At 40.5% G+C, this 13,748-nt stretch overlaps 1 protein-coding gene across 2 annotated transcripts in view; it reads right to left on the bottom strand.

The window, feature by feature from the left end:
• The window catches only part of KATNB1 (katanin regulatory subunit B1), a 1,167,103-nt gene that overhangs the window by 281,286 nt on the left and 872,069 nt on the right, over positions 1-13,748 (bottom strand). For both annotated transcript variants that reach the window (XM_044081511.1, XM_044081512.1), the window contains one exon: positions 4,222-4,341. In XM_044081511.1, the coding sequence (XP_043937446.1) occupies positions 4,222-4,341 (120 nt within the window). The remainder of the gene's footprint in view (positions 1-4,221; positions 4,342-13,748) is intronic.

A 13,748-nucleotide genomic window follows, 5' to 3' on the forward strand; every position in this document is an offset into this window, starting at 1 on the left:
TTGAGTACAATGCCCTTTTGGGATGTACCTTACCAGACACCTGCAGCAACTGGAAAGACCCCAAAAGTACCTCACCAAGAGGATCAAAGGGCTCAAACAGATGCCATATGCTGCCCGGTTAAAGAAACTCCAGCTCTACTCAGTGGCATACCGCCTGCTCAGAGGCGATCTGTGCCTGACATATAAAGCCATGTCCAACCCAGAATTAATGGACATGCTGCACCTCAGAAAATCCAAATCCCATCGAGCTACGCGCTCAAGAGACTTGAACCTCAGCAATGAAATAAATAGGACATCCTGGAGGGACAGATTGATAACCCAGAGGCTCCCTTCACTCTGGAATAAAATCCCAGTCCAGGTTAGGCAGAGTCCCTCATTGACTCTCTTCAAGAGGAATCTTGATGAGTGGATGGGAGATCATAGGTTTACCCCGGGTATCACTTCTGTGTCACTGTTAGACAGAGGCACAGTATACTAACCTCGAAAAAGGGCATAGCAAAATTAATTTAAAATGGGTGGCGAAAGCCAAACACACTCTGGCTAGGCTTATAAATGCCCTAGGGCAGATAGCCTAGTATGAACCTATGAACCTAAGAGTGGGCCCACCATAAATCTGGGTAATTACAGACCCTCAAGTCTCACTAGTATCATTTACAAGATAAAGGAATGTAGCAAAGCTCATAAATGATTATCAAAGGCACCTTTACTCCCTCAAGACAAACCAGTCTTAAGAGTAGGGCCAGAATACATTATCTAATCAATTTCACCCATTGGGCTCATGGAAGCCATAGATATGGGCCGCACCATCCATACTCCTTATCTGGACCTAATTAAGGCCTTCAGTACAATTCCCCATGCAGGTATTTCCAACAAGCTTACATAACTTAGCATTAGTTTTCAAATTGTCCACTAGATATCCAACTGGCTCACTAACAGGACTTGCACAAGAAAGGTTGAGAGTACTTTACACGAAAACATGTCACTTAGTGGAGTACACCAAGACTCTGTCCTGGGCTCCCTACTATTTGGCATCAACTTTTCTGATGTTAAAGCAGATGTTTATGTGCAATTCATCACTTAAGTTTACCAAAGACTTCAAAAGTGGATGCCATCATATGTTCTCCTAGATGTGCACATTTTTCAACAAGGGTTTGATCAGACTAATGCATGGTGCACTGAGCAACAAATCTCCACTTCAGACATATCAAAGGCACCCCCATTCAAACTGACACAGTCACTAGGGATTAGGGTTCCTTTAACAACAATGAACTATCATTTGATTATAGTGTCAGCTGCTGTCAGAAAATCCAAACTAGCACAGTTATTTTCAAAGGCTTATCTTCCAGATGTAGGGAGGTTATAATCCCCCTCTATACCTCCCTCATCTGAGCCCTCACAGTATACACAACAAGCCCTTTGGCAAGCATCTCTCTCAACATCTCATCCAACCTAAAAACCTCAAAAATTTCTGATCAAGAAAATTGCTTGTTTAACCTCAATATGCTATGCTGATAGATTAAAAGCCCTCTCCCTATATCCCGTCTGATACAAATGTTCAGTCATGCTAACTTGTGCCATTCTGAGCCAAAAAAGATCCCACTGAGTGATCTTCTATATCTATGCAAAACAAACATCACCATGAACACCCACACTAAAGACTACCCGTCACCAACAAACACAGTATGCCATCATGACAGATTTTTAACTGAACACATACCTATGGAATATATGGAATAAGTTTCTTATACAAGTGATGCAAACTGGTAACATTCAGAATTACTCGGGGCAATTGTTTAGGCAAATTTAAGTTCACCCCTGAGGGCATACAGCATAAAATGTCTTGACTAGCGAGCCTAACCTACACAATTATTCTTCAGGTTAGCTAGCTAAACTTCACAATGGTCTTCTGGATTACATGTTTAGTATAAACTAATGAATCATGGGTAAACACTCGAGGTGCAGAGTAAAGTCTAGTCAGCACTACTGTGTAGTAAATCAAACCAACAGAACATTCTTTTGATCCCCAAACACAGATTCATGTCGAGTGACAACATCCAACTGCTCTACAAGATGACAGGCACGACCCTTTGAAGATTTTCTTATCCAGAATTAGATGATTTGGATTTGAATGTAGAAGTTGATGTTCAGCATGGCACAAAACCTCCTCTGGAACTAAACCCCTAGTCTAATTAAGGAGGAGGAGCGAGAGTCTTTATATAATTGGAACAGGAGCTCTGAGAGTGTTTGGACTCTGAGTTAACCCTTTTCTCAGAAAAGGCCTAAATGCTTTAAGATGTGACCATCTATGATCATGTCTAGAGTACTCTACAACAGACCACCAAATCTAGGGTAAACTCACAAAGCTGGACTGGGACAGAAATCCAGAAGGATGATTTGGGTGGCAGCACTGGTCAGGGTAAGTCTACATTATATCTGAGGACATCCTTGGCTAGTATGAAGATAGACTGTATGATGTTTGAGGGCATCTTTGGCTGGTGAGAAGATAGACTGTGTAATATCTGAGGACATCCTTGGCTGGTGAGATGGCTATTTCTTTGGAGGCTGCTATAGTTAAGAAGAAGTGAGGGGACTGAAAGGTAGGTTGGAAGAGGTTCACCCCATAGGACAGGATATGCTTCCTCTTCAAGAGTTAGTCAAACAGGTACTGTAAAAGCTGGCCAAATAAAAGCTCCATCATCAAAGGTGTGCACAAGATGGACTGTTCGAGTTCCTCCTTGAATGAGGAGGGCATCAGAAAGCCATATCTTGCAAGTACATACCAAAGCTTATTACCCTAGACATGGCATCAACACAGACACAGCTACAGCAAGCCACATGGCAGCACAGTGCAGAAGCCAAACATCAAATACAGACAATCTCCTCCTTGAAAGCAGGCTCAGACAAGGAGGAAAGCTGTTCCAATGCTTCACTCAATAAGGACTGGAATCTAGAAGTGTGTCTTTTGAAAGACAATGAACAGCAATGCCTATAACTGTCGAACTGTGAGTGAGAATGAGAGGAATACATACTAAATTCAAGTTTTCTGCATCACAAAATGGTCCCTCTACTCCAAGGTACAGTAACCTAAACTTAAGAAGCAAGGGTGTGGGAGTCACAGCTCTCATACCAGGGACAAAAAATGGTTGAAATGTATAACAGTAAGTCTTGCAATTTGCTGTTATTCTGTTTGGATTACAGTTTATTTCTTTAAAAAATGTTGAAACTTGCACTATCTAGTCTTGCAATTCTTTCAGGAAGATATCTGGAGAGCTGAGACAAATTAGATGGTAGTTCTGAACCCCACCAGGTTGGCAGATAGCACACTACTACCTACAATGTCCAAGGCTTTATGGCAAAAAGAAGGCAAAGGGCTGTAGCCTCTGGGTTCTGTGCTGGACTGAAATGTGCAAGTAGCAGTAAAGGACCAGTAGACTCATGGGCTACTTGAGTTCTTACAGTATAGTGTACTGTGTCACGTCAGGCACAAGCTTAGGGTGCACACCTCCCTAAAACTTGGAGATTCCAAGAAACAAATGCCAATTTGGAAAGAAAATGGAATGGAATGCCACTCAGCAATTATAATGGAAACAACTCTGAAAACTCAAAGTTACTGAAAGCTTGGGAAAGATTCATCTGACCTTTACAAGTGGCAAGATCATCTGAAGACAGCTTACACCAAGGTAAGTTTTGAAATGGCTGGAGCAAGACCAACAACATACAGTGCGACTCAATTAAAAGCTCAAAATCAACTGTAGATAGTGCTGGAAGATGTTACACCAAAAACGGACAGTGGAATTTAAGAACACTCATATCTTAATGTTACTCCCATATGTCTAGATTAAACAAACTACAACACAGGTAATCTAGAGCAAATGATTAAAGCTATCAGTTGCTAACAAGCTTAATCCTGTATGGGTTTTATTCCTTCAGTTTCCGTATACTTACTGGGTGATTCCTCACGGGTCAACCATGAAAAGAGTTAGTCATGCCAAGTGAGTTTATCCAGCTAATAAGTGCCATTAAGTACTCTGCTACAGTTTTCTGCTATTTTGTCTTTATTCCTCAGTTCACATTTTGTAAGGCAAAAATGGAGTACAAAGATAACAGAACACTACAAAATCATACTTAAAAAAAAATGCATACATATATATATATATATATATTTTTTTTTTTTACACAAAATTTACATTCCAGTATGAAGACCTATAAGAAATGCTTTACCGGTAAGAAGTCTGCCACTCTTAGCCCAATTGGCTCATTCTTTGTGACAGGTATCACAACAGGTTCCACTCTGTTTACAGGTGTAGAAGTCGTCAAAGGAGGCACCTGCAAAAATTCAGGCTGAAAAAAGAAAACGAAAACTCTAAGTATGTGTTTCCTGTAGAAAACATCACAAAACTGCTACAACTACAATTGCCATGTATGTGTAGAAAGTGGGGGAAAATTTAAATTGTTGGTCTGTAATAAAGAAATCATATAAAATGTTTTAAAAGTGCTGCTGTATATAAATTATAAATTACCCTGCTGCTTCAAGAGCACACTAACATTGCTATTAAGAAACATACTAAACAAACAAATGCTAAGCACAATGTGATGCATTGTGTAACCCACCAAAAATGGCAAAAACAATGCTACAAAATTACTTAAGACTGCAAAATACTGAATGAAAGACTTACAGAAGTGATGTTTTAAAGGTGTTTCTTGTGCAAGAAATGTTTAAATAATTTCCTTAAAGTACGCTTCATAGTTAAACACATGTACTCCACTTCCATGTTTCCATCAGCAATTATGTTCTGCTTATAGACAGATAACAAAGTACCAGCATATACTCAGTACAGCAGATATGAGACTACTTATCATATCAGATGATACTCATGGAGGTAGGCACTCTACAAATGGTTAGCACTTGGGTGCACACTTCTTGCATCCTTTTACACAGTTCTTCAAAAATATCAAACACCTATGCATACAAGGCAACTGGATCCTTGACTTTTTGACTAACAGGCCAAAGAAGGTTTGTGTAGGCAAGAATACCTCTACAAGCATAACACTCAACACAGGTATTCCTCAAGGTTGCGTTCTCAGCCATCTACTGTTTACTATCCTAACCCATGACTGCACAGCAAACTTCAGTACAAATCACATCATCAAGTTTTTCTGATGACACCACAATTGTGGGTCTCATCAGGAGACAGGACAAGAGTGCATACAGAGAAGAGATTAATGCACTGATTTCCTGGTGTACAAGAAACAACCTTGACCTGCATGCAAGTAAAACAAAAGAGATCATTGTAGGCTACAGGAAGAGGCAAACACTCCATACACTTCTGATCAACAGCGAGATGGTGGAAAGGGTATGCAATACCAAATTCCTCAGAGTTCATACCTCTGATGATCTCTCTTGGTCAGGGAACACCTGCCACATAGTGAAAAAAGCACATCGACGTCTCCACTTTTTGAGAAGATTCAAAAAGGTGAAACTACCATTGTAAGCACTTTCAATCTTCTACAGAGCAGCAATCGAAAGCATCCCAACATCCAGTTTTTCAGTACTGTATGGGAGTTGTTCGGTTGCAGATAAGAAATCACTACAGAGAGTGGTGGGAGTTGCAGAAAGGATAACTGGCATTAGTTTGCCCACAGTCCAGGATCTTTATACAACAAGGAGCCTAAAGAGAGCCACCAAAATATTAAATGATGCAACTCATCCTACAAACAGTCTGCTTATGAGCCTGACATCTGGTAAAAGATATCACAGTATTCGATGCAGGACAACTAGATTCAGACAGTTTTTATCTGAAGGTGATCAGACCTCTTAATTCTAACTTTAGGTGTGAACACTGATGGGTCAGGAAGTTGGGACTTCCCATTCACTGTGTAATATTATTTTATCTATTATTTATTAAGCCCAGCCAGCCATTATAATTTATACTACTAACCCAGGAGCAATATTTTTTCTTCAGCTGCTACTGCTATGTGCTTTTTCACCCATAATGCGGCACATGGTTCATGTGCGATACTACTAGAATTTTGCTGCTAGATGTGTATTTGTAGTATCTTAAGTGTGTGTTTCTAGGAATATATGTAGCTATATACTTAAGTGTAGAGTTGATTTATAAGACGGTGGTAGCATTACTATATGTTGTTTTAAATTATGTCTTTCTATGTATGTGATTTCTTTTTTGTCTGTCCCATGATGAGCTGATTGCACGGAATCTCATTTAATCTACACTTGTGTAGCTCTAAATGTCAATAAAGTTACTTTTGACTTTAACATACAGGGTTATACCTATCCCTTTGACCCATAACAATGCCCTTGCAACAACATTCAAGGAATGCACATCTCCCAATTCCCCATTTCCCGATTTATATTTCAAATGTCTTCACCTCCAAGAAAACACACTTCAAGCCTGGTTCTGTGATGCACAGTGATGGAGTTCTGACTGCAATCCAGTTGACCAGGATTCAATTAGCTATCCTGTCAAAGGATGAGTGAAGAAGTATGGCACTCTCATCTCCCCTTGGGGAATGTTTGGCTGTGGGAGCCCAAGAAGCACACAGGGTGCTGTGTCTTTCTCTGGTGGAGACTAAAGAAACCACCATCTGTGCTTGAGAATGGGGAGGCAAGTTTCCTCGCTGGCAATGTCCCTTGCAGAAGCAGGGTGTCCAGTGCAGTAAGCCCATTTTCCCTGAGACCTGAACATGCAGAGAGAGATGTGCATCATACATGAAAAATTGCTAATGGCTGCCTAAAAGCTAGTTTCTCCAGGCTGACCCTTGCCTCGGCAATGATGAATGAACAGGCCCATAGGTCAGGACTGAGCTGATGATAGACAAATGAGGACAAGAAAATAACATACTTCAAATACAAGGATATAAAAAATAACCTGAAGGTTTAACTACAGCAAACTTCTTCTGCAAAGCCCTGAATAGTAGCAAATAAAGTGGGGTGGATGACAGGAAGGAATATGGTCACTGTAAATATCCTGGCTCAAGTGAGCTGACAAGAGCATAGTTATCTGCTTCTTTTTACTCTGAGGAGTCTTCTGAAGTAGGTTAACAGTTGGGAATTGACAATAAACAGTACACCAAAACTCCTCAAATAGGAGGCAGAAGATAATTAGAGCTAAGAAAGAGATTCAGGATAAAATGGCCAGAACAGCAACCCAAAGCATGTCCTACTTTTAATACAAAGATACAGCACTCTAAAAGATTACATAATATTTTCCAAATGTCTGCTCCATAAATATTTATAGAAGACACACTCTCAAAAAGCAAGTGATGAACACTGACCTTTGCTGTGCTAGACAAAGGTCAACTGACCTTGAGGTTGCAAAATGAAATACAGCACTAACATTTAAATTGTATTTGCATAGCCAAGAGGAACACCACTCTTGAGGCAAAGGAGAGCAGGTTTTCAGTTCTGCTAAGCTAATGAACTGTCTTAAAGTGGGACTGTAACTGGCAGTGCAAATCAGAGTATACAGGTTAAACCCCATTTTATTCAGAGCTACTGCACAATAGACTGAAAGGGGGGCAACTTGGGCAGTATTTTTGGGATAAAACAATTATTTGTTCTTAATTGAACAGATTTTGACAATAGATAAGCACTATTTGGCCCAACCAGTCACTTCCCTACCAGTGGATAAGTTGCCAGTTCTAATTATCTAATAGTTTATTTTCTTTTACTTTCAGCTAGTGTAAGAAATTAAATTTATGTTTTACCATACTCAAAGACCTCTAACAAGGGTGACATCCTCTGCAAAACTCAAGATTTAATGCTGTAAGCACTAGGACCACTTGGCAAACAGAACTCCCGTAGGCTCTTTTTCCAGTCATCAAATCCTCTTGTGCTCTCAGATCTTCAGTTTTCAGTTGCTGGTTTAGCAGGAAGCTGAAAAAAAGGAAGGAATGGACCCTATACAGGTACGATTTCTGGACTGGCACATTGGTGTTATTTTGCTGGTACAAAGTGGCAACCCTAAAGGTAGGGGGTATTATAACAGTGTGGAAATTGGTCAGTGAGCTGACCCTTGTAACAAACTTCCCCGAGACCCTGACAGGAGAGGATGGGTGGGATATGCTGCCATGTAAATCACACTTGTTAAAGAACTATCATTATGGCTAGACAAAGTACAGTCAGCAAGTAAACATACTATAACAGAAGCTGTTTCATTAGATCACTGCTGCAGTATCCTTAAGCTATATGGGACATCCTGCCAAGGATTGGACCAGCCAGCCAGATTTCCAACATTTTAGGGTTCCTTCCACATGCAAGAGACAAGCACGAAGCTGAGGAATAAACCAATGGCTATGACACCAAATACCTCACAGTTTTCTTGCCTCTGAAGATAGGGAGGCTAAAGTCTTGCCAGATGGGAACATGCAAATAACAAATCCCACCCCTTCTTCAAAAAATAGCAAAAATAGAGGAATGGAGGGACAGAGGGAGTGGCTAATGCAACAGGGATCTATTTGAATATCTATTGTTATTGTAGGTTTGCTTACACAACTGTACTATGTTCATCATAAGAACACTGATTAAGCCTTACTCTATAAGGAATTAGAACCAAAGCTTATGGAGTAATTGAAGAGGAATCTGGATCAGATTCCAGTGCCCTTAGGCAAAAATTCCTAGCAAAGCCTGTTTCAGAACACAGATAATAGTAGGTATGCACAGACGATCAGGCTGCAGCCTCTAAAATACTTCGAGTCCACTCCTTTCCAAAAGCCACAGGCTATAGGAGCATGGGCCCTGACTTTGCCTGGAAGTGACTTGTTATGACGAGAATCTTCTTTTTCTTCTTTTGTTTTTTCCCGGTTAGGGGTCGCCACAGTGGATCACCTGTCTGCTCATGATTGGCAGTGGACTTTTACGGTGTCAAGTTGCCAGTCCAGCGCCCAACCTTCCACAGAAGGCCCACACTCACACACACACACACACACACACACACACACACACACACACACACACACACACACACACACACACACACACACACACCTAGGGCCAATTTAGTGTGTCCAATCCACCTACAGCATGTCTTTGGGATGTGGGAGGATACCGGAGCACCCGGAGGAAACCCACGCGACCACAGGGAGGACATGCAGACTCTGCACAGAAGGCACCCCAGCTGAGGATTGAACCAGAGAACCTCTTGCTGTGAGGCGGCAATGCTAACCGCTGCACCACCATGGCCGCCCGACTTGTTATGACGAGAATAACGAAAATTAATAGCTTAGGACAACTATTTAGAAATAGTCTGCTTAGACACTGGCTGTTCTTTCTTCTTACTGTCATCAGAGCTAATCAGAAGTCATGAAGATTTTTGTTCTATCAATATAGTATCTGAGCTGCCTATGGACATATCCAGAATGGGAAGAATTCTTCAAAATAGTATCTGAGCTGCCTATGGACACATCCAGAGTGGGGAAGAATTCTTTCTCCCTCATTTTTAGACTGGCTCAGTGTAAACTCTGAAATGACCTTAGGTATAAAGGACGGATTTGTTCTCAAAGTTACCCTATCCTTACAGGAAATGAGATGGGGATAATTCACAATAACATTTGCAGAAGTCAGAGCACTAAGTAACACTGTCTATTAAGATCAGAACTTCTAATCAGCATCATGTGCCAGTTCAAAAGTAGGCACTGTGAATTTTTCTAAGACAAAATTAAGATACCAGGGAGGTGCTCCTGTCCACCAGGGGTACAGCTATATAAACCCCCTTCACCAGAAGTAAGGTAAGAAGGGGGGGGATTCCAGAGACAGAAAAACAGAAATGGCTGACAGGTGAATCCTGACAGAAGAATAAGAAAGGCCAGAAGACATCTTGCACAAATACTGAAGAATCACAGGAGTCTGAGCCTTAAAAGAATGCCGGTTCTTAGATTGGCACCCACAAGGAAATATTTTCCACTTACCCATATATAATTTTCTCATGACAGTATTTATTGCCTCATTTAATACCTGTTGAATATCCATAAAACAAAAAAGTGTGCCTAAAAGATATTAAAATTAAGTCAACTGAAGAAGTTGAACAATAGGGGTGTATCAAATTTCCCCTTTCCCGAGCAAGTCCATTCCAAGAGGAAGCTTGTTATAATTGCCCTTGGCCAATTTTAAAAGAGGGGAAAACAAGTGTTGCCTGAATTAAAAGGGGATCACCACAATTACCTCTGGAGAGTTCTTCTGAATCCTGAGAATAACCCTGGTTATCAGATGAAAGGGTGGAAAAGTACACAAGAGCATTCCTATCTATGGGAATGGAAAAGCATCTATCTTCCAAGTCCTGGAGCAGAATTGTGTTTTGACTGGTAGCCAACAAATCTATTTGAAGAGTTTGCCACAGATGGACCAATTACTGGAAGACTCCTGGGGTTCAGTTTCCATTTGTGAGGGTCAGTCCTGGTCCTCTTCAACATGCCTGCCACAGTGTTTAGCTCTGAAGGAATGTATGTAGCCTGCAGGGACAAAATGAGCAGAGTTGAGTTGCTAGCTCCCAAATTATCACAGCAAGTCTGTAAAAGTGGTAGAATCTGCCACCCCCGATATTTATGTACCACATCACTGTGCTATTGTCTGCAATTACTAGCAGAGGGCTTGGAATAAAAGATAGTTCAGAGATTTGAGAGCATTTGAAACAGTCATCGTTTCCTTGGCATTTATGTGTTTTGACTTATCTTGCTTGATCCATAGATCCTGCACTTTCACCCCCTTGGGAACAGCTCCCCAAATAAAGTCTGAGGCATCTGTTGTTTCAGACCGAGTAGGGCCTGGAAAGAAGAAGGAATGACCTGGGTTGAGAGACAACTGATTTACCCACTCAATTCAACTCCCATTTTACCAACTTTAACACTGAAATTCAAAATGATAGAGGATGCTGGTGTCGAGTCCAAACTGACTTGATAAGCTATTGAATCTGTTCTGCACTGAACAGAAGAGCCTCCACTTTGAAATTTCTGATCGGCTTGTATGCCAGTATACAAGCTAATCAAAAATCTCAAAGCGGAGCAACTTCTACTCAATGAGGAACAGCCCGCTGTTCTGTATTGAGTAGAAGTGTCTCCGCTTTGCGATTTTTGATTGGCTCGTACACAGGCATACAAGCCAATCAAAATTGCCGGTTACTTGGTAGTGCCAGTTGCTTGAGTTCTGGTTAACGGATACTCTACTGCAATTCTCTCTGGAGGAGCATTTAAATTTTCTGAATTAACATTATGTGGCAAATTTTGATATTATAACCAAGCAAATCTTCTCAAAACAAAGACTGTGACAGCAGCTTTAGACAAAATACCAGCAATGTCATAAGCACATTTCAAATAATGTTTAATTACTTGAGATATACAAGATTATATGGAGGAGGGAAAACAGCAATTAAATTCCTTACATTACCATAGGAAGCCATCAAAAACTTAAGACATGTGTGCCTGTCAATTCGCAATTCTGAAGGCTAATGTTGAATAAAAAACTTTTTTTTTTAACCAAAGTTAGCCAAACCATTCCCAGAACAGGTAAGATTGGCAACTGAAAGAAGTTTGGTAGATGCTGACGCTAAGAAAATAGCTGCAGGATCTCTCCTGGAATTAGAAAAACATTTATTTATAAAACTGAGGTAGTTTATAGAACTTATCAGACTTAGGAGTAGACAGGCCCACTGTCAGAAAGAGTGCAGGTTACTAAAACGTCATTCTACAAGGCTGCTAAAAAATGAGAATCAGGTGCAGGGTGAGGGAAATCCATCTGTAAAAAATTCAAAATATCTCTGTTGAGATTCAGACATCTTTTTGTTTTCACTGAAAAAAAAAATACACTGTCATATTGGCAATGGTATTAGAAAACAATGATTCTTCAGGAGGACAATCTGAGGAAGGCTTTTTTGAGAATCAGAATTCCCCTACTGTAAACAGGGAATAGGAGAAACACAGTCCCAGTTCAAATCCTGTTCCTCAGACTGGGAATCAGTATTTTGACAGGGAAAAAAATAACTTTCTTCTTCTTTTTAGGTGTATAATCACAGAATGACTGAAATGCTCTAAACAATCCTTCTGCCAAGTTCAGGTAGTCATCTGTTCAGAGAAAGAAAAATGCCTAGTTATGCTTTCATCTTCTAGGGGACCCCTCCCCCCAGAAAAATAGCAGCAAGATATAAGGTCCAGGCCCCAGGGAAGAAGTTCTTCTGTGCAGTTAAATGAGGGAGATTCCCAAAATTCCTTCCCCAAAGCATTCAAGGGTGGCTCTCTCTTCACTAGTAAAGGCACCTGGACAACCACAAAAGATGTACCAGACTCCAGATCCATAGTAGCACGTCGAAGAGCAACATCAGAAGGACCATTAGAAAAAGTTGAGCAGTGTGAGAAGCAACTGATGGCCACAGCAAAGACAATAATCAGCGGCTGAGATGAGACAGAAGCTAGCTTGAAGGCTAAAGCTTCCAGAATGGATTTCCAAGTTGGCGACACACTAATTTGGCAGCTTAACTTCAGCTCTCATCATGTGAACACAGAAAATGACGAAAAGGAGTGCCATTGAAATTATTTTTTGGGTAAAATTCAGTCACTAGTGAGTAAGTACACTGCCTGGATGCCAGCAAAGATGAAATTTAGAGAACCTGAAAGAAAATCAACCAGAAAAGGTGAAGAGAAAAAAACGTCTAGGAAGAATTCTGCAGCTGTTCAGCAAAAAGCAGTTCAAGCTTCAGCTTTGGTTTAAGAGATGGCTCCTAATAATTTAGGGGGAAAAACAAATCAAATGAACTCAAAAGTGATTAAAATTAATGAAATATTTAAGAAACATATCAACTCTAATAACAAAAGGCTGAAAAAAGTTAGCTAGGGTAGTTCTGTTCACTGTTTATCCCAATTTGTTACTGGAAAGGGAAACAAACAATTGGTCAGTTTTATTAAATTCTTTCATACAATGAAAATAAAACCAAAGTTGCCTATGTACATCTAAAAGGTGAAGCATGTATTCTCCTTTGTTGTCAAATTAAGGAAAGAAAAGTGGCAAATTGATCACCTTCAGAGGCAATTTTGGGTAAAAAGGAAGGCTTAGTATGTAATCTAACCCTATCTTTGTGGAAAATCAAATACGATGGTTTTGAAGAGAGTGCTTGGAGCTCAGAAACTCTTCTCACAGAAGTTTAGCCACCAGAAAGACCGTTTACCAAGAAAGAAATTTGAGATCTGACTTAGTTGAGGGCTCAAAGGGTAGATGTATTAAACTCTGTAACACAATAGTAAGATTCCAAGGTGGAGTGGGATCCTTTATCGATGGTCTAAGTAAAAAGATACCTTTAAGGAATGCTTTACATAACTTGGATGAAGCTAACGGGAAAGCATCATCTCCAATGTGGTAGTTAGAAATGGCTGCCAGCTGAACACTGATGGTGGAGAAGCTAGCACCACTTTGAAAAATCGAAGCAGGGATATCTAAAATAGCAGAGATTGGAGCAGTGAAAGGATACAACTCTCTCTGCTGTGCCCAAAAATAAATCTCTTCTATTTACACTTACAAATCTTCCTTGTAGAGGGTTTCTGAGAAAAAAAATTGGCAAACAGGAGAGGAAAGCCTGGAATGTCTAGCCATCACTGGAATTGGAGAAACCATGTGGTCAATCTGAGACCTGTAATATCCAGATGAGTCAACCCTGATGGATGTGACAGTACATCTGGAATGGGGTCCAGTATCCAAGCGAAGCATATTAGGTGAGACCACAGGAAGGGGAACCAAACTTACAGAGGCCAGA

This window comes from Protopterus annectens, chromosome 8.part0 (genome assembly GCF_019279795.1).
Source record: "Protopterus annectens isolate FY-2018-M chromosome 8.part0, PAN1.0, whole genome shotgun sequence".
NCBI classification, from domain to species: domain Eukaryota; kingdom Metazoa; phylum Chordata; order Ceratodontiformes; family Protopteridae; genus Protopterus; species Protopterus annectens.